Here is a 23,107-nt window from a genome sequence, read left to right on the forward strand (position 1 = left end):
ATATTGTGACAAATTCTGTCCAATTAGTGCATTAGATTGTCCAAATCCCAAGCTGGTTGAGGCCCCTGCTTACAATGCCCCACACATGTTCAACTGGGGAGAGATACAGTAACCTTGTTGGGCAACATGGGGTTTTGCAAGCACAAAGACAAGCACCATAAACTCTTGCCATGTGTGGGCGGGAATTATCTTACTGCAATGTAAGTCCAGGATGGCACACCATGAAGGACTACAAATTGGTCCATACAACATCACCGATGTACCACTGCACTATTAAAGGTGCCGTGGATAACAACCAAAGGGGTCCTGCTATGAAAAGAAATGGCAATCCAGCCCTTCAGTTCTGGTTATCAGGCCATGAGGAGCGTGACAGTCAGGTTGGTATTGCACCATTGTCTGGAGTGTCTCCAGACACTAGTGATCAAGGCTCAACTCAAAGTGGGACTTATCACTGAAGATAATTCTACTCCAGTCAATGAGATTCCAGGCTGAAGATGTGTCTGGGGATGCTCCAGAGAGTGCTGGGATACCAACCTGACTGTTGCCCACCATACGGCCTAACAAAGTAAAGGCAAATCTTGGAAATCCTAAGTGTAACTAACACAATAAAAAGAAACAGAATAAAAGCCAGAAAAAAGACAATACAGACAATTCATTAAAAGATCAGTCAAGACAAGGCATAAAAATAAAGATATGAAAATAAAGAAAATAAAAAGGTGGAAAGGATAAAGGCCAGGCAGGGCCACCGAGCAAAGTCTGACAAGGGGCCTCTGGGCCCAAAGCAGGAGAAAGGTGCTCCACCAACTCCTCAGGTGATCAATAAGACCAAAAAGCCCTACCTTACAGGGGTGAATACAAACCACCTTTGCAGGCAAAAACTTAACACCATATCAGCTGCTTTGGCTAGCACCAGAGGGAGCGTGTCAGCAAGATTTAGATGCCACCTTGAAGCAGCCAAATTAGGGCAGTGAGGGGGATACTCACGTTGGAAAATGTGGCCATGCATCAGCAAAGTGTGGCCAATGTGGAGTTGACAGCGGATGGAGGATTCCCTGTGAGAAGCACGCAGGGATGACTTGTCACATGGTCACAGTCTCCTTCATTGTTCTCAATTTGTTTGGGGAGATCAGGACAGACCATCCTGAGTTCCAGACTTACGCAATCTGTGGCATAAAAATGAGCAAAGGTCTAGTATTGAGATCCCCATTTCCAGAATCGGAGACCAGCTCGGCCAACTGGTCAGCCCGTTCATTTCCTGAAATCCCAGCATTACCAGGGGTTGAAACGAAAATGACTGGCCATCACCTTGATGGAGATCAGAGAGAAGATCCTGGATAGCCGCAACCAGAGGGTGAGTCGCCTAGCACTGTTCTATAGCCTGGAGGCTGCTCAGGCAGTTGCTACAGTTTAGGATACTCTTGCCAGTGCAAGAACAAACATGGTAAAGTGTCAGTTTACTGGCCATCAATTCAGTAGTGAATACACTGTACCCCTCTAGTAGAGAGTGGAGTTCACTGCACCATGCATGTGTGGATAAAAAGCCTGTTGAGCCATTGGTGAATACTATTTCCAAAACTGGATACATCTCGAGGGCAGCCAAGAACAGGTGGCCAAACTTGTGGGGTCAGTGGAATCTTTTGGACCAAAGGAGACTTTGGAGACCAATCCGAGGTTGAGGTACAAGTCATGGGGGCAGATGTGATGTATCACCCACCAGAGGAGACAGTGGAGGAAGTTACAGCTCTGAACAGAGACCCTGAAGGTGTGCAACAATTGTAAACCAGTTCTGTGTCGCTGTTGTGGGAAGTGGAGCTCCCTTCCAGGGAAAAGGACACAGTAGTTGGGATGCCCAAGGAAGCTATGAATGCATACAGTGTAGTTCAGCAGCTGTTGTTCGTGTCTGGTAGGCAATGGAGGTCTCCAGCCTTGACTAGTAGGCTGTTCACAGGGCTAGTTAAGAAGGCTCCTGTTGCAAGTTGGACCCCCACAATGATGAATGGGGTCTAGAGTATGCAATGCTGAGGGTGATGCTGAACCATATGCAAGACTCCTATAATCAGGATGGGACAAAATCTGGGCTTTGTAGAGCCACAAAAGTGTAGAGGGATCTGCACTCTATCTGGTGTTGTTATCGAGGCAGTGAAGTGTATTGAGGTGTCACCAGCACTATCGCTTAAGTTGGCTGAGGTGGAAAAGCCATGTCAGCCAGGAATTGAAGACCAGTCCCAAAAGGTGGTGCATCTCAACTTCAAGAAATAACTGAGGTATAGCTCTGGGTGTGGGTGGGCAGTATGATGGTACAGAAATGTATAATACGAGTCTTGGCAGTTGAAAACTGAAAGCCATGAGTGAGAGCCCCTGACTGCTTGTATGAGGACCTGTAGACGATGCTCAGCAACACCTATACTAGAGGAGCAATAATACAAGCAAAAGTAGTCATCATGTAAGAATGCCGATACCAAAGATCCTACAGCTGCCACTAGACCATTGATGGCACCCAGAAACAGGAGGATTGCTCTGTACAGAAACCTGCATGATCCTGTTTTCTTGAATACTGGGTGAAGCACCCACTTGAACAGGGAACTGGAGCAGATGAGAATGCTTGTAACTAGAAGTTTTTTCATTTGTACCAATGCCCTTCACATTTCGTGTACTTCATCTCATAGACAGAAAACTAATTCAGTAATCATCTCTCATCTACACCTACAGACATACTCTACAAGCCAGAACATGGTGAATGGCAGAGGGTATCTGGTACCACAACTAGTGATTCCTTTTCTGGTTCCACTTGCAACTGCCTCCGTATGAGTTAACAAAACATCCCTATAGTATATTTGTGTTAATCAAACCTATGAGTAACAAATCTAGAAGCATACCTCTCAACTGCTTTGATGTCTTCCCTTAATCCAAACTGGTGTGGATACAAACACTTGCACAGTACTCAAGAATGGGTTGTGCTAGTGTTCTGTGTATAGACTCCTTACAGATGAGCTAGTACTCTTCCCTAAAATTTTCCCAATAAAGCAAGGCCAATCATTTGTCTTTCCTACTATTGATGTTACCCCCTCATTCCATTTCCAATTGCTTTGTAATCTTAAGCTTAGATATGTTTTTCCTACTCATTTGTATTAACTTACACTTTTGTACATTTAGAGCAAGATGCTACTCAGCACACCCAAGAAGAAATTCTTCCAGTCAATGACAACATTTTCTCATACACTACTCCAACATCAGCAAACAGCTGCAGATTGCTGCTCACTCTATCAATCAGATCACTGATGTATATAGAGCACAATAGTGGTCCTATCACACTTCCCTCACGTGCTCCTGACAATATCCCTGTTTTAAGGAACACTCGCCATCCAGGACAATGTACTCTGTTCTGTTACTTAAGAAGTCTTCAAGCCATTCCATATGCTCAGACCTTCATTAACAGCCTGCAGTGGGGCCCTGTGTCACATGCTTTCTGGACATATGGTAATACGGAATCTGGGGGCCACCACTGCCCATGATTCACAAGAAATTGAGAGAGAAAAAGGCAAGCTGAGTTTTCCCTGAGTGATGCTTTCTTAATTCGTGCTGATTTACGGACAGAAGCTTTTCTGCTAAGGAAAATTATTATATTCGAACTCACAGTATGCTCAAGAATTTTGCAGAAAACCAATGTTCATCTACATCTACATCATATTCTGCAAGCTACCTAATGATATGAGGCAGAGGGTACTTCTGGTACCACTAGTAGATTCCCCTTTCCTTGTTCCACTTGCGAATAGTGAGTGGGAAGAATGATTGTCAGCAAGACTAAGCATTAGCTCAAATTTCTCATTGTGGTCATTTTGTGAGATGTATGTGAGAGGAATAAATTTTTGTCTGACTCTCCCGGAAAGTGCCCTCCCAAAATTTCAATATTAAACCTCACCATGCTGCACAACTTCTTTCTCATAGTTTGTTAAGCTTATCTGTAACACTCTTGTGTTGACTAAATGACCCCGGATGAAACGTGCCGCCCTTCATTGTATCTTCTCTCTTTCTCTCTCTTTTATCAGTCCTATCTGATAAGGAACCCATACTGATGAACAATACTCAAGAATCAGTCTAACAAGAGTGCTGTAAGCCACTTCCTTCATGGATGAGTTACATTTCCTTAAGATTCTTTCTATGACTCTCAGTCTGGCATCTGCTTTACCTGCTACGCGTTTTATGTGATCTTTACACTTAAGGTCACTCTGGATAGTTACTTCTAGATATTATATGGTAGGTACTATTTCCAGCAGTCAGTCATCAATAGTGTAGTTGTACAGTAGTTCATTTCTTTTCCTCGGCATGCACAATATATTACATTTATTTATGTTCAGGGTCAACTGTCAGAGCCTGCACCATTCATCAGTCATCTGCAAGTTGTTCTGCAAATTGATATGGTCTTCTGACATTGCTACTTTTTCTTACAAACAACCGTATAATCTGCGAACAATACTTTCTGCTAGATTCTTTATGTACATTGTCAAGAGTAATGGTCCTATTACACTTCCTGGGGGTACTCTGCAAATTATCTTTTCATCAGTCAATTTTGTTCTGTTAATTTTGAATTGTTGAGTTCTATCTATAAGTCATTCTTGAATCCAGTCGCAAATCTGGTCCAATACTCAGTAAGCCCTTTTTTCACTAAATGGCAGAGCAAGACAGTGGCAAATGCCTTCCTGAAGTCAGGAAACATGGTATCAGGCTGATTGCCCTTGTCTGCAGTGCTGTGGATCTCATGGAGGAACAGTGAGCTGAGTTTCACAAGATCTCTGTCTGCAGAACCCATGTTGATTTTTATAGAGGAGATTTTTGTCCTCAAAAAATGCCATAATTCTTGAATATAAACATATTCCATAATTCTACAACAGATCAAGATCAACAATTTAGGCATATAATTAAGTGCACCTGTCCTCCAACCCTTCTGGAAAATGGGAATGACCTATGCTTTTCTTTTCAGTTGCTAGGTACCCATCAATGTTCCAGTGAATCATGATAAACTGCTGATACAAGGAGAGCAAGTTCTTCAGTGTAATCTTTGTAGAATCTTATAGGTATCTCATCTTGTTCTGATGTGTTCCTACAATTAATCAATTGTAATTGCTTTTCTGTTCCATTATCAGTTATCACAAAATCTGTTATTTTGACATTTCACGATGACTGAAAAGAAGGGCCATGTTTGTGTTATGATCTTCCCTATGTTATCTTCCATTTTGGAGCCAGTAAGGTCACTGAAAGAATAGAATCGCTTACTGATTTTATGTAAGATGAAAATCTCTTACAGTTTTACTCAGATCGGTTAGCAAAATTTTACTTTCAAAATAACTGAATGCTTCTCTCATTGCTCCCTTTTTGTGTTAACTTTTGCTTCATTCAGCTTTTGTTTGCCACCTAGGTTTTGACTTCTCTCGAATCTGTGACGAAGTTCTCTTTGTTTACATAGCAGTTTCTAACACGGCTATTGAACCATGGTGGATCTTTCCCACCCTGTAAAATCTTGCTGGGAACGTACTTGTCTAAGGCGTATTGCACAGTGCTTTTGAGTTTTTCTCATTTGCATTCCACATCATGGCCCTCAGCACTGAATATTTGATACTGACTACTCAGTTACTCTGCATATTGTATCTTGTCACTCTTACTAAGGAAAAATATTCTCCTACTTTTCTTAACATTTCTTTCTGTTTGTTGTTAAGAGGTCTAAGACGTTACGTTCACAAGTTGGTTCTTTAATTATGGTCTTGAAGAAATTATCAGACAAGACATTTAGAATAATGTCACATGAATCCCTCTCTGGCACCAGTTTTGATAGCATGACTATACATGGCAAGTTGATGTAGCCACCTGGCATGATCCGGAAAATTACTAATAATATTCTGCAAATTCTCTCTGAAGTGCTCTACCAGTACAGCTCCTGATCTAAGAGATCTATAAAATGGTCCAAATACCATTTTCACAGACCTTTGATGTTTATCTTCACCCAGATTAATTCACATTTAGAATCTGTGATAACTTTGCTAGATACTATCAAATTCTTTGCTGCAATAAATATGCCACGACCAGTGGTGACTAAAATATCCTTACGATAAATATTCCAATCTGAACACAGGATTTCATTGCTGTTCTTTTCCGGTTTTCAACTAAATTTCTGTTCTTAATACTATCTGAGAACTATAATCTTCGATTAGTGATATTAGTAGGTTGATGCATAAGTTCGTAGCATTTTTGCTTTGCGTCTTGGCGTTTCAAGTTGCTATGGATTTATTTATTGATTGTCATTTTTATTTGTTGTTCACTGTTGCTATTTGAGTTCACATATTGTCATCTTGTCACTTGGAGAAAGTTAGTGGAGCCGTGGACACTAAAAAATGGAGTGCCCAGTGGAGAAATCTGATCATTTCTGACATACTCTTCCATTTGAGTTCAATGGAGGGGTGACAGTGGCGGAAGCAGCCAGAAGCATTTGCACCGTGTATGGGGATAGTGTCATTGGATAGAGCTTGACAAGAAAATAGATTTCTAATTTTAAGGAGGATCGTTTTGACATTGGTGACTTTCCACACACAGGAAGACTTTTTAAGTATGATGAAAATCATTTAAACACATTAATCCACGATGATATATATCGGTGTACTCGAAAACTGGCAAACGTGATGAACTGTCATCAGTCCACCATTGTGTGGCATTTGCAAGTAATGGGAAAGATTCAAGAACTGGGTGTACGGGTACAACATGCTCTAAGCCAAAACCACAAAAATCTGCAGGTCCAGCTCTGCTTCCTTATAATCACCTGGCTTGTGAGCAACCCCAATCATTCCTATGCCGTATCGTTACTGGTGATGAGAAATGGTGTCTTTATGCTAACATATGGGAAAGACAACAATGGTTGAAGCAAAACAAAGTAGCAACTCCCTGTACAAATACTTGCATGCATCCACAAACGATAATGTTACATCTGGCAGAACAGGGATGGTGTGGTGTACTGCGAATTGCTTTCCCGAGGTATAACCATCACTTCTGACATTTACTATCAATAACTGAGACATCTTTCAGACGAAACCCAAGAAAAATTCCCAGGAAGACTGCACGAAGTGATGCTATTCCACAATAATGCCTGCTTGCATTCTGCTAGACTGACAAAAAACACTATATAGGAGTTGGGTTAAGAAGTCGTGCTGTACCCACCTTATTCACCTGATCTTGCACCCTCAGATTTTCATCTTTTCCGCTCTCTAACAAAAATGCTTCAAGGAACTTCCTTTCTGGATGAAAATGCACTCTGAACACGGCTTGATGAGTTCTTTACCTCAAAACCATGTGATTTTTACAGTCGTGGAATCAAAAAGTTATCTCAGCATTGGCAGACTGTTGTAAATAGTGAAAGAGAACACATTATTGATGGCTGAAGTCTCTGTTGTGTGTCTCTGTTGTGTTTTTTGGAATTATGAAAAAACATTGCTAACTTGGGCACAAACCCAATAATTCTGGGACCTTTCCTGCGATGCTCCTGCAGTTTGCATAATATTAACTTTTTCTGTACCTGATCCATATGAACAAGAATTGTCCCTACATAGTGCGTGTCTAACCTATATTAACGGGGGCCCTACAACTCTCCACCCGATAACAGAGATACCACTGCAGAGTCATCTGAGCTCTGGTTTAGACTTTTCACTCTGCTCAAAACCAGAGGACCACGATCAACCCTGGGTATGATTCTACGTAGTCAGCTTGGCCTGCACCCTATATGCAATGCTAGTTGCCTTCACCAAGTCAGTCATCTGCCAAAAGGAACTGAGGATGGCCTCAGAACCCAGGCAGCTGGTGACATTAGTGTCAATACAAGGTGCAACAATAAAGTAATGAGACTGATTTGCTTTGCAAGATGTGGCAACCCTGCATGCTTGCGTAGGCACAATATCTTTGACCTGGGTCTATAAGCTGCTTCTAGTCCAAGCGGCACTTCGATGTAGCTGCTCAGTTGTGAGTTGTGCTGTAATAAGTTAACACTTGTTTGTGTCTCTCGTCACGGAAATGGAACTGCATAATACTGCACAACAGTATGCCATTTCTTTTTGTGTTAAATTGGGTGAAAATGCGACGACAACTTACAGTAAGCTTCAGAAGGCTTTTGGAGAGGAGGTTATGTCAAGAGCTCAAGTTTTTCATTGGCATAAAATGTTTAATGAAGGCAGAATGAATATTGAAGATGAAGACCGCAGTCAGTGGACGACCATCAACCTCATGGACGGATGTCAACTTGGCCAGGGTTCGTGAACTTGTACGATCTGATCGAAGACAAAAAAAGCTTGCATGTCAAAGTCAAAAGTGAAATGCATGCTTGTGTATTTCTTTGATTCCAAGGGAATTGTTCATAAAGAGTGGGTGCCTCCTGGACAAACAGTTAACCAATATTACTACAAAGAAATTTTAGAAAGACTTTGTAAAAGAGTTCTTCATGTCTGTGCCAACATTGCTGATAATTGGATTCTGCATCGCTATAATGTGCTATCCCATACTGCTCTGTCAGTACAGCAAGTTTTAACCTCAAAACAAATTTCAGTATTACCACAGCCAGCCACCTTATTCAACAGATATCGCTCCGTGCAACTTTTTTCTTTTTCCAAGAGTCAAAACGGCAGTCAAGGGACACCATTTTCAAACAACACAAGATGTCCAAAAAGCTGTGACAGGGGTCTTGGAGGATATTACAGAAGATGAGTTCCAGAAATGTTACCATCAATGGCAGAAGTGCTGGAAAAAGTGTGTGCAATCAGAAGGGAACTACTTTGAAGGAGACAACACTAACTTGACCAAAATAGTAAACAACATTTTTTTTTAACACCAGTCACATTACTTTATTGTTGCATCTTGTATGTGCCACTATTTGCAGCCAGTTGCACCAGCGTACTCAATAGCAGTCAGCAGAAAGCCTCGCCCATGTCATGGATGGGGCTGCCACCTCCTCCCTCCGCCCCCTGGCAAATTAACTGAGTGCACATCGCCATTCTTTCATGCCCTGCATGTTATTTTCCTGAGGGGCTCCATTATCTGCCTAATGTTGCAGCTTCCAGTGACTAGCATACCCACCCTCTGCACTTTTCCAGACTAGGCAGGAAATTCGGTCACTGGCCCATCAGGGAAGGCATCCCATGCAAGCTAAGTAGTAGTATCATCACTGGGTAGCTGCTCGTCCCAGTTGCTAAGATGTAAGAAAACCAGTTGTGTGGCCCGTTCCCTCTTTCACCGCCCAGTAATATACGAACCCACCATTGCCTGCCACTCACTCTCGAGTGATGATGAATGGGTCAGAAATTGTGCATTGGAAGACGCAATGCCAACCACGTCACCAGAGGATTCCAACAGCTCCAAGGCTGTTGCAGGTCTCCTCACCAGTGGCCTGATGGTGCCACAGTTTTTTTGCAACAGCCAGAAGCCTTTCGTCAGTTGCCACTGCAGCTCCCAGCTGTTTACGCACAATGGCCAATTCTCCTTGTATGCTCAAAACAAGTACAGTACCTATCCATATTGTAGTGTGTAAAAAACTGAATAAAATCTCAAAAATACAAACAAAGCAGTGGGGAGGATTAACTGTAAAAGTGCAAACAGTCCCCTGCAAAGGAGAAAATTACCTGATTGTGATTCTTCTGAGAGGAAAAGCCCAAGCTGCCAACTCACTGAACACAACTGCACAGCACACAGGGAGACAATGAAGTGAGAATACAAACTGGCTCTCTAAATGTTCAACTACTTGACTGTGGGATTTCAGTTGGTGCAAAATGACACTACTAAAACTACAGTACACACAAAAGCATATGCAAGAAAACAGACAGTATCTCTGATGTCTCTTAGATGGCGCTGAGGGTGATAATAATCAAAATCACACAATAAAAAGTGTAAGTTGCTACATAAACACTACCTCACTAAACACAACTGCACACTGGTCTGTATTTTTGCAGGTCTGTTCTCATACCCATCTTATATAAATGAATCACCTGCACTTTTTCCCAGTCACTTGGAACTTTGAACTGGGAGAGAGATCCACGATGAGTTCAAGGCAGGTAAGGAGTCAATGTTATACAGTACTCTCTGTAAAACAGAGTTCTTTCAATTGCTTCTCAATTTCACAGATGCCTATTTCTATGTCCTCCGTATGAGAGTGTGCGACGGTCAAACAGTGGTATGTCTGTATGATCATGCAGCATGAAAGACTTTTCTTAATGTGAAATTTAAAACTTCAACTTCCCTTTTGCTGTCTTCTACTGTTACACTAGACTGGTCTTCTACTGATACACTAATCAATGAGTGGCTGGATATAAACCTGTGGTGCATTTAGTGATTTTATGTAAGACCAGAATTTTCTTGGGTTCTTGGCAAGATCATTGATTAAGATGATGTAGTGGAAGTAGTAGTGTGTTTCACATATCAATCTTTTTATGGGCACACAAATTGCTAACTTTTGCCTATTGAAATTTCTGCATTCGTTTTTGAACTGAGAACACACCAGTGTCTGTTTCCTTAATATTTTCTGAATTTTGTTATTAAACCATGGTTAGTCTTTTCTGTCCTCAATCCACTTACTCAGCACATAATTCTCCACAGCACCATTTAGAATTAGTTTAAACTTTGCCCATAATTCCTTTATGTCTGCAATGAATTTCTCTCTTGCCCCTACCTCTTCAGCTCAGAGTCACACTTGCAACCTATGTCCCCAATTATCTGCTGGATGTATTCCAATCTGCCTTCTTCTACAGTGCCATCTAGTATCATGGAAGTTATGCCTGATGTCTTAACATATGTCCATATATTCACTTCCTCACCAATTCTCTGGAGAACCTCCTCATTCCTTACCTTATCAGTCCACCCAATTTTCAACATTCTTCTGTAGAACCACATCTCAAATGCTCCAACTTTCTTCTTTTATAGTTTTCCCACAGTCCATGTTTCACTACCATACAACGCTGCACTCCAAACACAGATTCTCAGATTTTCTTACCCAAATTAAGGTTTATGTTTGATACGAGTAGACTTATCTTGGCCAGGAATGCCCTTTTTGCCAGTGCTAATCTGCTTTTGATGTCCTTGCCGCATCCATCATGGATTATTTTGCTGCGTAGGTAGCAGAATTCTGCAAATTCATCTACTTTGTGATAAAAAATCCTGATGTTAAGTTTCTTGCTGTTCTCATTTCTGCTACTTCTCATTACTTTTTTCTTTCTTCGATTTACCATAAATCCATTTTCTGTACTCATTAGAGTGTCCATTCCATTCAGCAGATCCTGTAATTCTTCTCCACTTCCGTTGAGGATAGCAGTGTAATCAGGAAACCTTATCATTGATGTCCTTTCACCTTGAATTCTAATTCCACTCATGAACCTTTCTTTTATTTTTGCGATTGCTTATTCGATGTCAAGACTGAACAATAAAGGTGAAAGACTACATTCCTGTCTTACACCCTTTTCAATTCCAGCACTTCTTTCTTCATCTTCCACTCTATTGTTCCCTCTCTGTTTTTGTACATATTGTATATCACCTATCTTTCCCTACAGCTTATCCCTATTTTTCTCAGAATTTCAAACATATTGCACCATTTTACATTGCTGAATGCTTTTTACAGGTCAAAAAAGCCTATGAACATGTCTTGAGTTTTCTTTAGTCTGACTTAAATTATCAACCATAATGCCACAATTTCCTGTCTGGTGCCTTTACCTTTCCTAAAACCAAACTGGTTGTCATCTAACAGATCCTAATTTTTTCCCCATTCTTCTGTATATTATTCTTGTCAGCAACTTGGATGCAATAATTCTGCTGATTGTGCAATAATTCTCACACTTGTTGGCCCTTGCAATCTTCAGAATTGTGTGGATGATGTTTTTCCAAAAGTCAAATGGTGTATCATCAGAATTATACTACTACACATCAACATGAATATTCATTTTTTTCCAAATTCCCCCAATGATTTTAAAAATTCTGATGGAATGTTATGTATCCCTTCTGCCTTCTTTGATCATAAGTCTTCCCGAGCTTTTTTAAAATTCTGATTCTGATACTGGATACCCCATTTCTTCTTTATCAACTCCTGTTCCTTCTCCTATCACATCATCAGACAAGTCTTCTCCCTCACAGATGCCTTCAATGTAGTCTTTCCACCTATCTGCTCTCTTCTCTGCACTTAACAGTGGAGTTTCTGATGCACTCTTAATGTTACCATCCTTGCTTTCAATTTCACCAAAGGTTGCTTTGATTTTTCTGTATACTGAGTCCCTTCCGACAATCATGTCTTTTTTCGATTTATTCACGTTTTTCCCGCAGCCCATTTCGCCTTAACTTCCCAGCACTTTCTATTTATTTCATTCCTAAGTGACTCATACTTCAGTGTTCCTGAATTTCCCTGAACACTTTTGTATTTCCTTCATTCATAGGTAAACTGAAGTATTGCTTCAGTTAGCCACGGGTTCTTTGCAGTTACCATCTTGTACTTATGTTTTTCTTTCCAACTACTCTGATTGAAGTTTTTAGAGATGTCCACTCCTCTTCAACTGAAGTGCCTATCAAGCTATTCTCTATGCAGTATCTATTGCTGCAGAGAACTTCATGCTTATCTCCTCTTTCCTTATTACTTCCTTGTTCCACTTTTTTGTGCATTGCTTTTCCTGACTAGTCTCTTTAAAATCAGCCTATTCTTCATCACTACTAAATTGTGTTCCCACATCTCCTGGTCTTTTTCAAGTATACCTCCTCCTCTTGTGATTCTTGAACAAAGTATTCGCTATTACTAGCTGAAATTTACTGCAGGATTCAATTAGTCTTTCTCTTCTCTCATTCCTAGTTGTTGTTGTTGCGGTCTTCAGTCCAGAGACTGGTTTGATGCAGCTCTCCATGCTACTCTAGCCTCTGCAAGCTGCTTCATCTCCCAGTACCTACTGCAACCTACATCCTTCTGAATCTGCTTAGTGTATTCATCTCTTGGTCTCCCTCTATGATTTTTACCCTCCACGCTGCCCTTCAATACTAAATTGGTGATCCCTTGATGCCTCAGAATATGCCCTACCAACCGATCCCTTCTTCTAGTCAAGTTGTGCCACAAATTTCTCTTCTCTCCAATTCTAGTCATACCTCCTCATTAGTTACGTGGTCAACCCATCTAATCTTCAGCATTCTTCTACAGCACCACACTTCAAAAGCTTCTATTCTCTTCTTGTCTAAACTATTTATCATCCATGTTTCACTTCCAAACAAGGCTACACTCCACACAAATACTTTCAGAAATGAGTTCCTGACATATAACTGACTTGATGTTAACAAATTTCTCTTCTTCAGAAATGCTTTCCTTGCCATTGTCAGTCTACATTTTATATCCTCTCTACATCGACCATCATCAGTTATGTTGCTCCCCAAATAGCAAAATTCATTTCCTACTTTAAGTGTCCCATTTCCTAATCTAATTCCCTCAGCATCACCTGATTTGCCCATATTCTCCCATAACCTTTCTTCTACTCCTTCCCCTATAACTGCATTCCAATTCCCCATGACTGTTATATTTTCATATCCCTTTATGTACTGAATTACCTGTTCAATATTCTCATATATTTTCACTACCTGTTCATCTTCAGCTTGCAATTTCAGCATGTATACCTGAATTATCATTGTCATCATTGGTTTGCTGTTGATTCTGATGAGAACAACACTATCACTGAACTGTTCACAGTAACTCACTCTGCCCTAACTTCCTATTCATAACAAATCCTACTCCCATTATACCATTTCCTGCTACTGTAGATATTACTCTACACTCATCTGAGCAGAAATCCTTGTCCTCTTTCCATTTCACTTCACTGACTTCCACTATACCTGGATTGTGCCTCAGCATTTCTCTTTTCAGATTTTCTAGTTTCTCTGTTATGTCAAACTTCTGACATTCCATGCTCCAACTCATAGAATGTTATCCTTTCACTAGTTATTCAATACTTTTCTCACAGTCACCTCATCCATAACAGTACCTTCCCAGAGATCTGAATGGGGAACTATTCTGGTATCTTTTACCAATGGAGAGATCATCACAACACTTTTCCAATTACAGGCCACATATTCTGTGGATACATATTGTGTGTCTTTAATGCAGTGGTTTCCATTGCCTTCTGCAACCTCATGTCATTGATCATTGGTGATTCTTCTGCCTTTTAGAGGCAGTTTCCCACTCTGAGGGCAAGAGAATGCCTTGGACCTCTGTCCACTCCTCTATCCTCTTTTGACAAGACCATTGACAGAATGAGGGTGACTTCTTATCCTGGAAGTTTTGGCCACCATTGCTGGTGATTTTTATTCAAAATATAAGCAGTGGCAGGGTTTGAATCCAGGATTGAGGACAATTTGATTAGTAATCAAAGACGCTGCCCTATAAGTGCATATTACGTCCAACGTATTGGAACTAAATGCTGTGCATCTATTGCCTACTCTTTCCAGGATAAAAATTCTCCTAGCCTTCTTGATGGATTTATTAACATTAGTAACCATCATTGCTACAATGACAACATATTCACTGATTCTTGTGTCTACTGTGACACCACCAATTAAGGTCAGGCCTTTTTGTAGCTACAAGGTCTGAAATAGTTCTATTGTGCGTGGGTTGTCAAGACATTTTACGGAATATGTGTTCAGAGCTACAACAGAAGACTGTCTGCCTGTACCATCTGCAATGAATCTATAGACTTACCAGTCTATACTTGGTGGGTTAATGTTGTCTCCAACTAATACTGCTTGGTTGGGGTACTATTGTACTACTGAGCTTGGACTTACTTTGGTGACTACAATTGTTGTGGCAGAATCAAGTGGCTAGTAAAACCATCTGATGACTGATTTGAATTCACTTAGGACAGTTACTCACATCTAGATAACTTCACTGTCAGACTAAATTGCAACAAGGCTAGACAACATATTTCAGAGCTTCCTACTTTAGGTTTCACCCAGATCTCAATTCTGTGTGTAATTTGTGCCTGAGATCTTTCCTGGAAGGCAGCAAATTTGGTAACTTTGTTATCAATGCTTCGGTAGTAGTTTAGTATCAAAGTTTTGATAGGCCGCGAGTTTTTACTTTGGATCTCAAGGCCACTATCACAGTAGTTGCCTTTGACTAGACCCTTCAATGGAAATTTGCAAACAACTGCTATGCTAGAACAAGATGTTTTAAAATTGGTTTTATGAAAGATAACCAGAATGTTGTTGCTCATATTCCAGGACGCTGAAACTAATGTTGATTTTATCGAGACTATGTTGTCACAGCCAGCCGCAAAGCCTGGGCAGGAAGCGGAGTGAATTTCTCAACAAAAGACATTTAATATGCTTTTTTGTGAACCCCAATTAGCTTTGTTGCTCACAAACAATTTGCTAGTGCAATTTATAAGAGTAGTGGTCACAGCAGATGTAATACTGGTAACTGCGCATCAAATAAATACTTATAGCTAATGCACCATGAGGAATTGCACCTATTTGGGTAAAGCGAGCTGGCCATCCTCATAACAGAGGATGAGCGTGGGATGAGTCCTGTACCCACTTGGAACATGTATTAAGACCTCATGTAGGAGTCTTCAAATGCACAAGTCTTGTTGATCCATATGCCTGACACCCAAACCAGACTTCGCAACAGTGTTATAAAACTAAGAGAAGATGTGTTCTGTCTATTACCCAAAAGTTGTGACTGACACACTTCGGGATACTGAGTACTATAAAGGACCTGGTTATCATTTCCATAAGGTCTATTAATTTATGATAAGAAAAAAAACTGTAATCTTACTGATTCTTACACACTCAAAATAGTGTCCCTCAGAAGTCTAAGATGTTGACTTTTTTGCACACATAATGGCTGACACTAATGTGTAGGATGATTCGTCTTAGTCACTACTGTTGCATTAGTCTTTCAACAGTGCAGCTAATGCTACTGTTACTAACAGCAAAGATAGTAATACTTAGGACACAACATTCAAGGACCAATTTAAAGGGACTCTGCCAATGTGATACCTGAAGATACACGAAAGGAAAAATCGAAGAAATATGAGTAGGTGGTTACATTCATAGAAATGCTCGAAGCTATTAGGTCTCCAAGTGATATTTAAAGCACTCAAGGTCCAAAAACATAATAGTGAAGTGTTGCTTGTGTAGGATAGCACATTGGATCTAGTCAGCTCCAACAAGTGCAGGTTATCAATGGCCAAATGATCTCAAAAACCTGAAGTGAAGTGTCTGGGAACTGTTTAGCCTCAAGAACTCAGACAAGGCATGTCTTTACCTTCCACACCATGATTTTTCCTACATAATGAGTGAAATAGCCACTTGGCCAAGCACAATCCTTGCCTCATTTCAGGAGGAATACTATTATCAGATCCCTCAAAGGATTGGGGAAATCTAATGTCTCCCAAGTATTGTTATACAGAAAGACATAAGCTGTACCTGGGAGATGCCATGTGATGGTGTAATCTATCATGGATTTTCTTCCTGAACAGGTGTTGTGTTCCTAGCCACACATAACACAAAATCCAATTCATAAATGGAGAATGGGCATTGGTTCAGTACAAAGTACTCGAAACCAAAGTCTCAACTGCCCCTCTCACCAGTAGCTCTGGGGTGCAGCTAGTGGCAGCCACTCCAGTGAAATGTGTTCCTCTGGCTGTTATGGAGATTTCAATTTCTACACACATCAAAAAAGGTTTTGCATCACCCCAGTTCCCAGAACTCCTGAAGATAGATGCTGACTGTGGATACTGTGTCACAGACACAGTCCCTTTGACTGTTCAGAGATGTTACTAAACCCACCCATAGTCGTAAACAACCATGTGTGAGTGGCGCCTATTAGACGGAGAGGTTCTGACAACTGATCAGTTTCAGTCTCTCCACCAGGAATGAGGTACATGGTTCATGTTGTCTGTAGTTCAACCATGCCTGGACAGTCAATACCGCAGTTCGATCGCATCCACATTGCTACTCAGTGTCAGGAAGGCCTCTCAACAAGGGAAGAGTCCTGGTGTCTCGGAAGGAACCAAAGCGATGTTGTTTGGACATGGAGGAGATAAAGAGAGACAGGAACTGTCAATGACATCTACATCTACATCCATACTCCGCAAGCCACCTGACGGTGTGAGGCGGAGGGTACCTTGAGTACCACTATCGGTTCTCCCTTCTATTCCAGTCTCGTATCGTTCGTGGAAAGAAGGATTGTCGGTATGCTTCTGTGTGAGCTCTAATCTCTCTGATTTTATCCTCATGGTCTCTTCACGAGATATACGTAGGAGGGAGCAATATACTGCTTGACTCTTCAGTGAAGGTATGTTCTCAAAACTTCAACAAAAGCCCGTACCGAGCTACTGAGTGTCTCTCCTGCAGAGTCTTCCACTGGAGTTTATCTATCATCTCCGTAACGCTTTCGTGATTACTAAATTATCCTGTAACGAAGCGTGCTGCTCTCTGTTGGATCTTCTCTATCTCTTCTGTCAACCCTATCTGGTACAGATCCCACACTGCTGAGCAGTATTCAAGCAGTGGGCGAACAAGCGTACTGTAACCTACTTCCTTTGTTTTCGGATTGCATTTCCTCAGGATTCTTCGAATGAATCTCAGTCTGGCATCTGCTTTACCAACGATCAACTTTATATGATCATTCCATTTTAAATCACTCCTAATGTGTACTCCCAGATAATTTATGGAATTAACTGCTTCCAGTTGCTGACCTGCTATTTTGTAGCTAAATGATAAGGGATCTATCCTATGTATTCGCTGCACATTACACTTGTCTACATTGAGATTCAATTGCCATTCCCTGCACCATGCGTCAATTCGCTGCAGATCCTCCTGCATTTCAGTACAATTTCCATTGTTACAACCTCTCGATATACCACAGCATCATCCGCAAAAAGCCTCAGTGAACGTCTGATGTCATCGACAAGATCATTTATGTATATTGTGAATAGCAACGGTCCTACGACACTCCCCTGTGGCACACCTGAAATCACTCTTACTTCGGAAGACTTCTCTCCATTGAGAATGACATGCTGCGTTCTGTTATCTAGGAACATGCCTCACTCAGGCCGTCTGAGGTCTACTACTGCAGTGGATGACCGCTATCTACGAATTATGGCTCGGAGGAACCCTGGCAGCAACGCCACCATGTTGAATAATGCTTTTCGTGCAGCCACAGGATGTCGTGTTATGCCTCAAACTGTGCGCCATAGGCTGCATGATGCGAAACTTCACTCCTGACATCCATGGTGAGGTGCATCTTTGCAACCACGGCATCATGCAGTACAGTAAAGAGGGGCCCCAACAACATGCTGAATGGACCGCACAGGGTTGGCATCACGTTCTCTTCACCAATAAGTGTCGCATACGCCTTCAACCATACAATCATCGGAGACGTGTTTGGAGGCAACCCAGTCAGGCTGAACGCCTTAGACACACTGCCCAGCAAGTGCAGCAAGGTGGAGGTTGGTTGGTTTGGGGAAGGAGACCAGACAGCGTGGTCATCGGTCTCATCGGATTAGGGAAGGAGTGGGAAGGAAGTCGGCCGTGCCCTTTCAGAGGAACCATCCCAGCATTTGCCTGGAGTGATTTAGGGAAATCATGGAAAACCTAAATCAGGATGGCCGGACGCGGGATTGAACCGTCGACCTCCCGAATGCGAGTCCAATGTCTAACCACTGCGCCACCCCGCTCGATCGCAGCAAGGTGGAGGTTCCATGTTGTTTTGGGGTGACATTATGTGGGTCCGACGTACGCCACTGGTGGTCACGGAATGCGCCGTAACGGCTGTACGATACGTGAATGCCATCCTCCGACCAATAGTGCAACCATATCGACAGCATATTGGCGAGGCATACATCTTTGTGGATGACAATTCGCGCCCCCATCGTGTACATCTTGTGAATGACATACTTCAGGATAACTTAATTGCTCAATTAGAATGTCCAGCATGCCTGGGATAGATTGAAAAGGGCTGTTTATGACGACGTGACCCACCAACCACTCTGAGGGATCTATGCCGAATCACCATTGAGGAGTGGGACAATATAGACCAACAGTGTTTTAATGACCCTGCGGATAGTATACCACAACAAATACAGGCATGTAACAATGCAAGAGGACATACTACTGGGTATTAGAGGTACCAGTGTGTACAGCAATCTGGACCACCACATCTGAAGGTCTCGCTGTATGGTGTACAACATGCAATGTGTGATTTACATGAGGAATAAAAGGCAGAAATTATGTTTATGTTGATCCCTACTCCAATGTTCTGTACAGGTTCCGTAACTCTTGCAACTGAGATGATGCAAAACTTGTTTTGATGTGTGTAATTATGGCAGTAACTGAAAATCTTCAAAACACCCATACATTCTTAACAAGACTGCAACTAAGGCAATTTAAATCCCCTTCCCCCCCCCCCCCCCCCCCCGCGGGCCGCTCTCTTCTGACACCCGCATCTTCGCAACCGCTGGCGCGGACGGCGAAGAGAGCGGCCCGTGGGGGGGAGGGGATTTAAATTGGCCGCCCGCCCTCAGGAGCTCAGTTCGTCAGCGCACCTGACAATGGCGACATGTCTGATCGCCGAAATGTTGTGCCCGCTGGACACTATGAACCAGCAGTATAACCGTGGACTGTTCGAGCAACAAATACGCCAGAAGAAACTGAAGAATCACATTACACTCCATAATATTTCGACTAGAGTCCTGCCAGTCAACCTCAGGCGAGCCATCAGAGACTGTTGAAGGTGTCCGCTGTTCTTTAATATACAGCAAGCTTTGAGTATTCTGCACAAGCATTACAATCAAGTTGGCAGTCAGACCATATTACCTGTTGGTAGATATCTCACTGGTGGAGCCACAGTCAGCTGTCTTCACTGTTGCTGTTCACCTTGACCATTGACACAGTCTGTAATCTTTGATTTCAGGAAAGCGTTGAGATGAAACTACAGATCTGTGTGTCACCACAAGTTTTATTTTTCTTGCTTTCAAATTCATTGGCTATCCCAACTAACAACAAAATTATGAATATATGCACCAAACGGTACATTGACAGCAGCCATAAACATTAGCTGACCATTTGTATTGAACATTCCTCTTGACCCTCAAGTCTCAGTCCTCAGTCCACCGCCCCCCCCCCCACCCCCACACACACACTTCTGGCAGATCTGAAAAGTATTATTAACAAACAAACTTTGGCATTACATGTGTTGTTTGTGTGTGCTTCTCAACAGCCCATGAGAATATGCAGTTGAAAGATGATTTGTAAAAGCTAAATGTAATTAATCACAAATTCAGTCGATAAATATCTTCACACAACAGAATGACGTTCAAGTGTAAAGAGACGTGGTAACTCACAACTCAAATTAAATTTAACTTCATTTAGTCACAGATGACAAGCTGCCAATACTCAGCTCAGCACTGAGGATCCCCCATAACACAGTAATGTAAACTAAGGTAATGACATCAAACAATGACAGTTTTAAGCCAAATTTTCATAGAATAATTTTCGCTGAAAACATGTTCACATTTCACAGAGCTGAATAAAGAAAATCCACTGAAGATGGCATAAAGGTCTTGAATCGTGTTTCAGTCTACATGAAAAAATAGTGTTTGGGGTAAAAGTTATGTACTGAACACCCCTTATATTTTCCAATATGCCAGACATAAACATTAGACTTCACTACAGGTCAGTTGTTACCACAGTCAGATTTTCTGCTTTCATATTCATTGACTTCGCCAACTTGTGACCAAATTGTCATCTTCCAACTTAACCTAGATCATGGGCCAATACGTAACCTAAGCTGTGCATAATGGGTGGAAACTATATACTGTAAAGCATGTATTACTGAAAAGTTTTTATTGCTCTGTCTGTGGTGTTATGCTAAAGTTTAAGCTAATGCATCACAACCAAAACAGAAGACATTAAGTATTTGGGCCTACCAAAAGTGACATTCTGTTTCTCAGCAGTGACTTATCATTCCACAACACTGATCACATGCAGAGGAAAAATATTTGAAATGTCTTAGAGATGTGACTGCTAACAAAAAATCAATTTTGTGTTTACTGCTGTTAGAAGAGTAACTGGGCCTACAGATACATAATGCTTGCAGGAGGCAATCAAACACAGACAAGCAGTCATTAAACAAATACAAGAAAAGGAACAAGAACGCATCAGACAGAGACAAGAGCTTTTCAAGGAAATAGAAATTCTGAAGGAAGAAGAAAAGCGCTGTGAACGTCACATAAAAGAAACCATGATCCGGAAAGTGAGGGAATTAAGGTACGACAATCCAAATTTTGATTCCTTAACAAAACTATATCTAAATAAGGTCCTCATGCTGCTCAACCTGGTTATATATTTCAGGAAGGATAAGTTACCTGAAGTTTACATCAAGGAAGTTGAAAGACAACTGAAGCTTGTCAAAGAGTAAGAGTTTTCCTTCATATGAAATGGAAAGTAAATTAGACAATCTTTTTTCAAACAATTTAATTTCTATATTATTTAAAACTTTGTAAGTAATTTTCAAAACACAAATATTTAAACAATGAAAGAAGGAAAAACAAGAAATAAATTTGAGTACTTGTCAAATATTTCTTTAACATTTCTAAATCACCAATTTTCACGAAACTACTACTTACATTTTGTCTTTCCTTTCCTCACATGAAACTTTATGCTTATGATCTTACTACGTAAACAATTTTTTCTCTTAACCAACACCCAGACTTTACTCCGAATGTGTACTATGGCACTACCTATTTCTCATCTCATTACCTACTCAAGCTGCTATTTCTTAAAAAATATTCACTGAATAGTTATTCAATTACCTGGATATTCAATAAGTGAAAATTTCTATTTACTGCAATGAAAGTAGCAATTCCTATTATAAACAGGCCTCTAATGCTACAGCATGTAGGAGGTCATTCTTTTATATTTTAATGTTGACACACGGATATTCAGCTTTTAGGAACTTAACATTGGATTTTTCTTTTTCTTTTCAAATTTATGGCTTTACTGATAAGTTAGCCTGTTTAAGCATCAATAGAACATCTAGGCATCACTGTACAGATTTAACCTTGATTTTTCTCACATGTCTGATGGTTCTTCTTGGTGGCATTTAGGATAATATGGAACTGAATTTGGAGCTCAGCTTGCTAAGAACAGCAATTTCATTACAGCATCTCTATATAATTTTCTCAGTCTTATTCTGTGTGGAATTTAGGTAAGAATCTTCGCTTTATAGTTTAAATAAATATTTACGTATGTGCACAGTCAGTAAATGCCACAACGAAAGACCTTTCATTCAGTGTTCATAGTACGGAAGGTATTTTTATGTCGAGAGAAACCACACTGAAAATCCATACCACGGAGTGCCATAAAGCATAAATTCTCTGTCAAACTTTTGAAGATTATTTGAGCACGCAATAAAAACAGTATCGAAAAACTATGTATAGCAACCTGATGCAGAAGGGGAGCATCATTTCATTCTGTGTTTCTTCGTCGGGAGCGAAACAAGAAATGAGAGGCTGAAAATATCTGGTGACTCTTGCATAATATTTCGAGGCGATTTACCACCAAACATTTACGTTAGGGACAACACGACACTCAGAAACTGTATTTACAGACGACGATCGAATATAACAAAAGGGTATGTAACAATTTAATACCACGAAATATCGATTGACAATTTAAAACTACAGCAAACTCTTTAAATATCTGAACGTCACAAAACTCACCGCATGTGTACGCACTCACAACCAAAATATTACAAAGTTATTCGTTGGAAGCTACTATTTAGTTACTCTTTGCCTTCACATGCCACAGATGTTGCTGTGAACTGTTTAGTCCATGGTCGCCTGATGGGTGCGAACATGAATAGCCTGTGAAATACAGCATCAAGTCTCAAACTTGTTGTCCTTTTCGCCCACAATAAAGCTTGATGTGAAATCATGACGAAACATTTACATTGCATCTAGGGGAAGTATTTATATTTCTGCTCTAGAGAAAACAGTGCAGGGTAAAATTTACGAGTCGTTTTGAGAAGGCGCTCTTGATTTACTTAGCTTGTAAGAATTAAACCGCATTTCCA

At 41.0% G+C, this 23,107-nt stretch overlaps 2 protein-coding genes across 3 annotated transcripts in view; one reads left to right on the plus strand and one right to left on the minus strand.

Moving 5' to 3' along the window:
• LOC126092819 (cilia- and flagella-associated protein 45-like) overlaps positions 1–21,451 on the plus strand; it is a 134,300-nt gene extending 112,849 nt beyond the window's left edge. The window contains exons 8-9 of the mRNA XM_049908548.1: positions 21,131–21,300; positions 21,385–21,451. Coding sequence (XP_049764505.1) covers positions 21,131–21,300; positions 21,385–21,451 — 237 coding nt within the window. The remainder of the gene's footprint in view (positions 1–21,130; positions 21,301–21,384) is intronic.
• Positions 1–22,861, minus strand: part of LOC126092272 (cyclin-H) — a 66,620-nt gene extending 43,759 nt beyond the window's left edge. The window contains exon 1 of one of the 2 annotated variants that reach the window (XM_049907789.1): positions 22,755–22,861. The gene's annotated coding sequence lies outside the window, so the exon portion shown is untranslated. Of the gene's footprint in view, positions 1–21,845; positions 22,413–22,754 lie in introns of those variants that run through there. The other variant, XM_049907788.1, reaches the window with a different exon arrangement.
• Positions 22,862–23,107: the final 246 nt, after the last annotated feature.

The sequence above is a fragment of the Schistocerca cancellata genome, chromosome 7 (assembly GCF_023864275.1).
Source record: "Schistocerca cancellata isolate TAMUIC-IGC-003103 chromosome 7, iqSchCanc2.1, whole genome shotgun sequence".
NCBI lineage: Eukaryota > Metazoa > Arthropoda > Insecta > Orthoptera > Acrididae > Schistocerca > Schistocerca cancellata.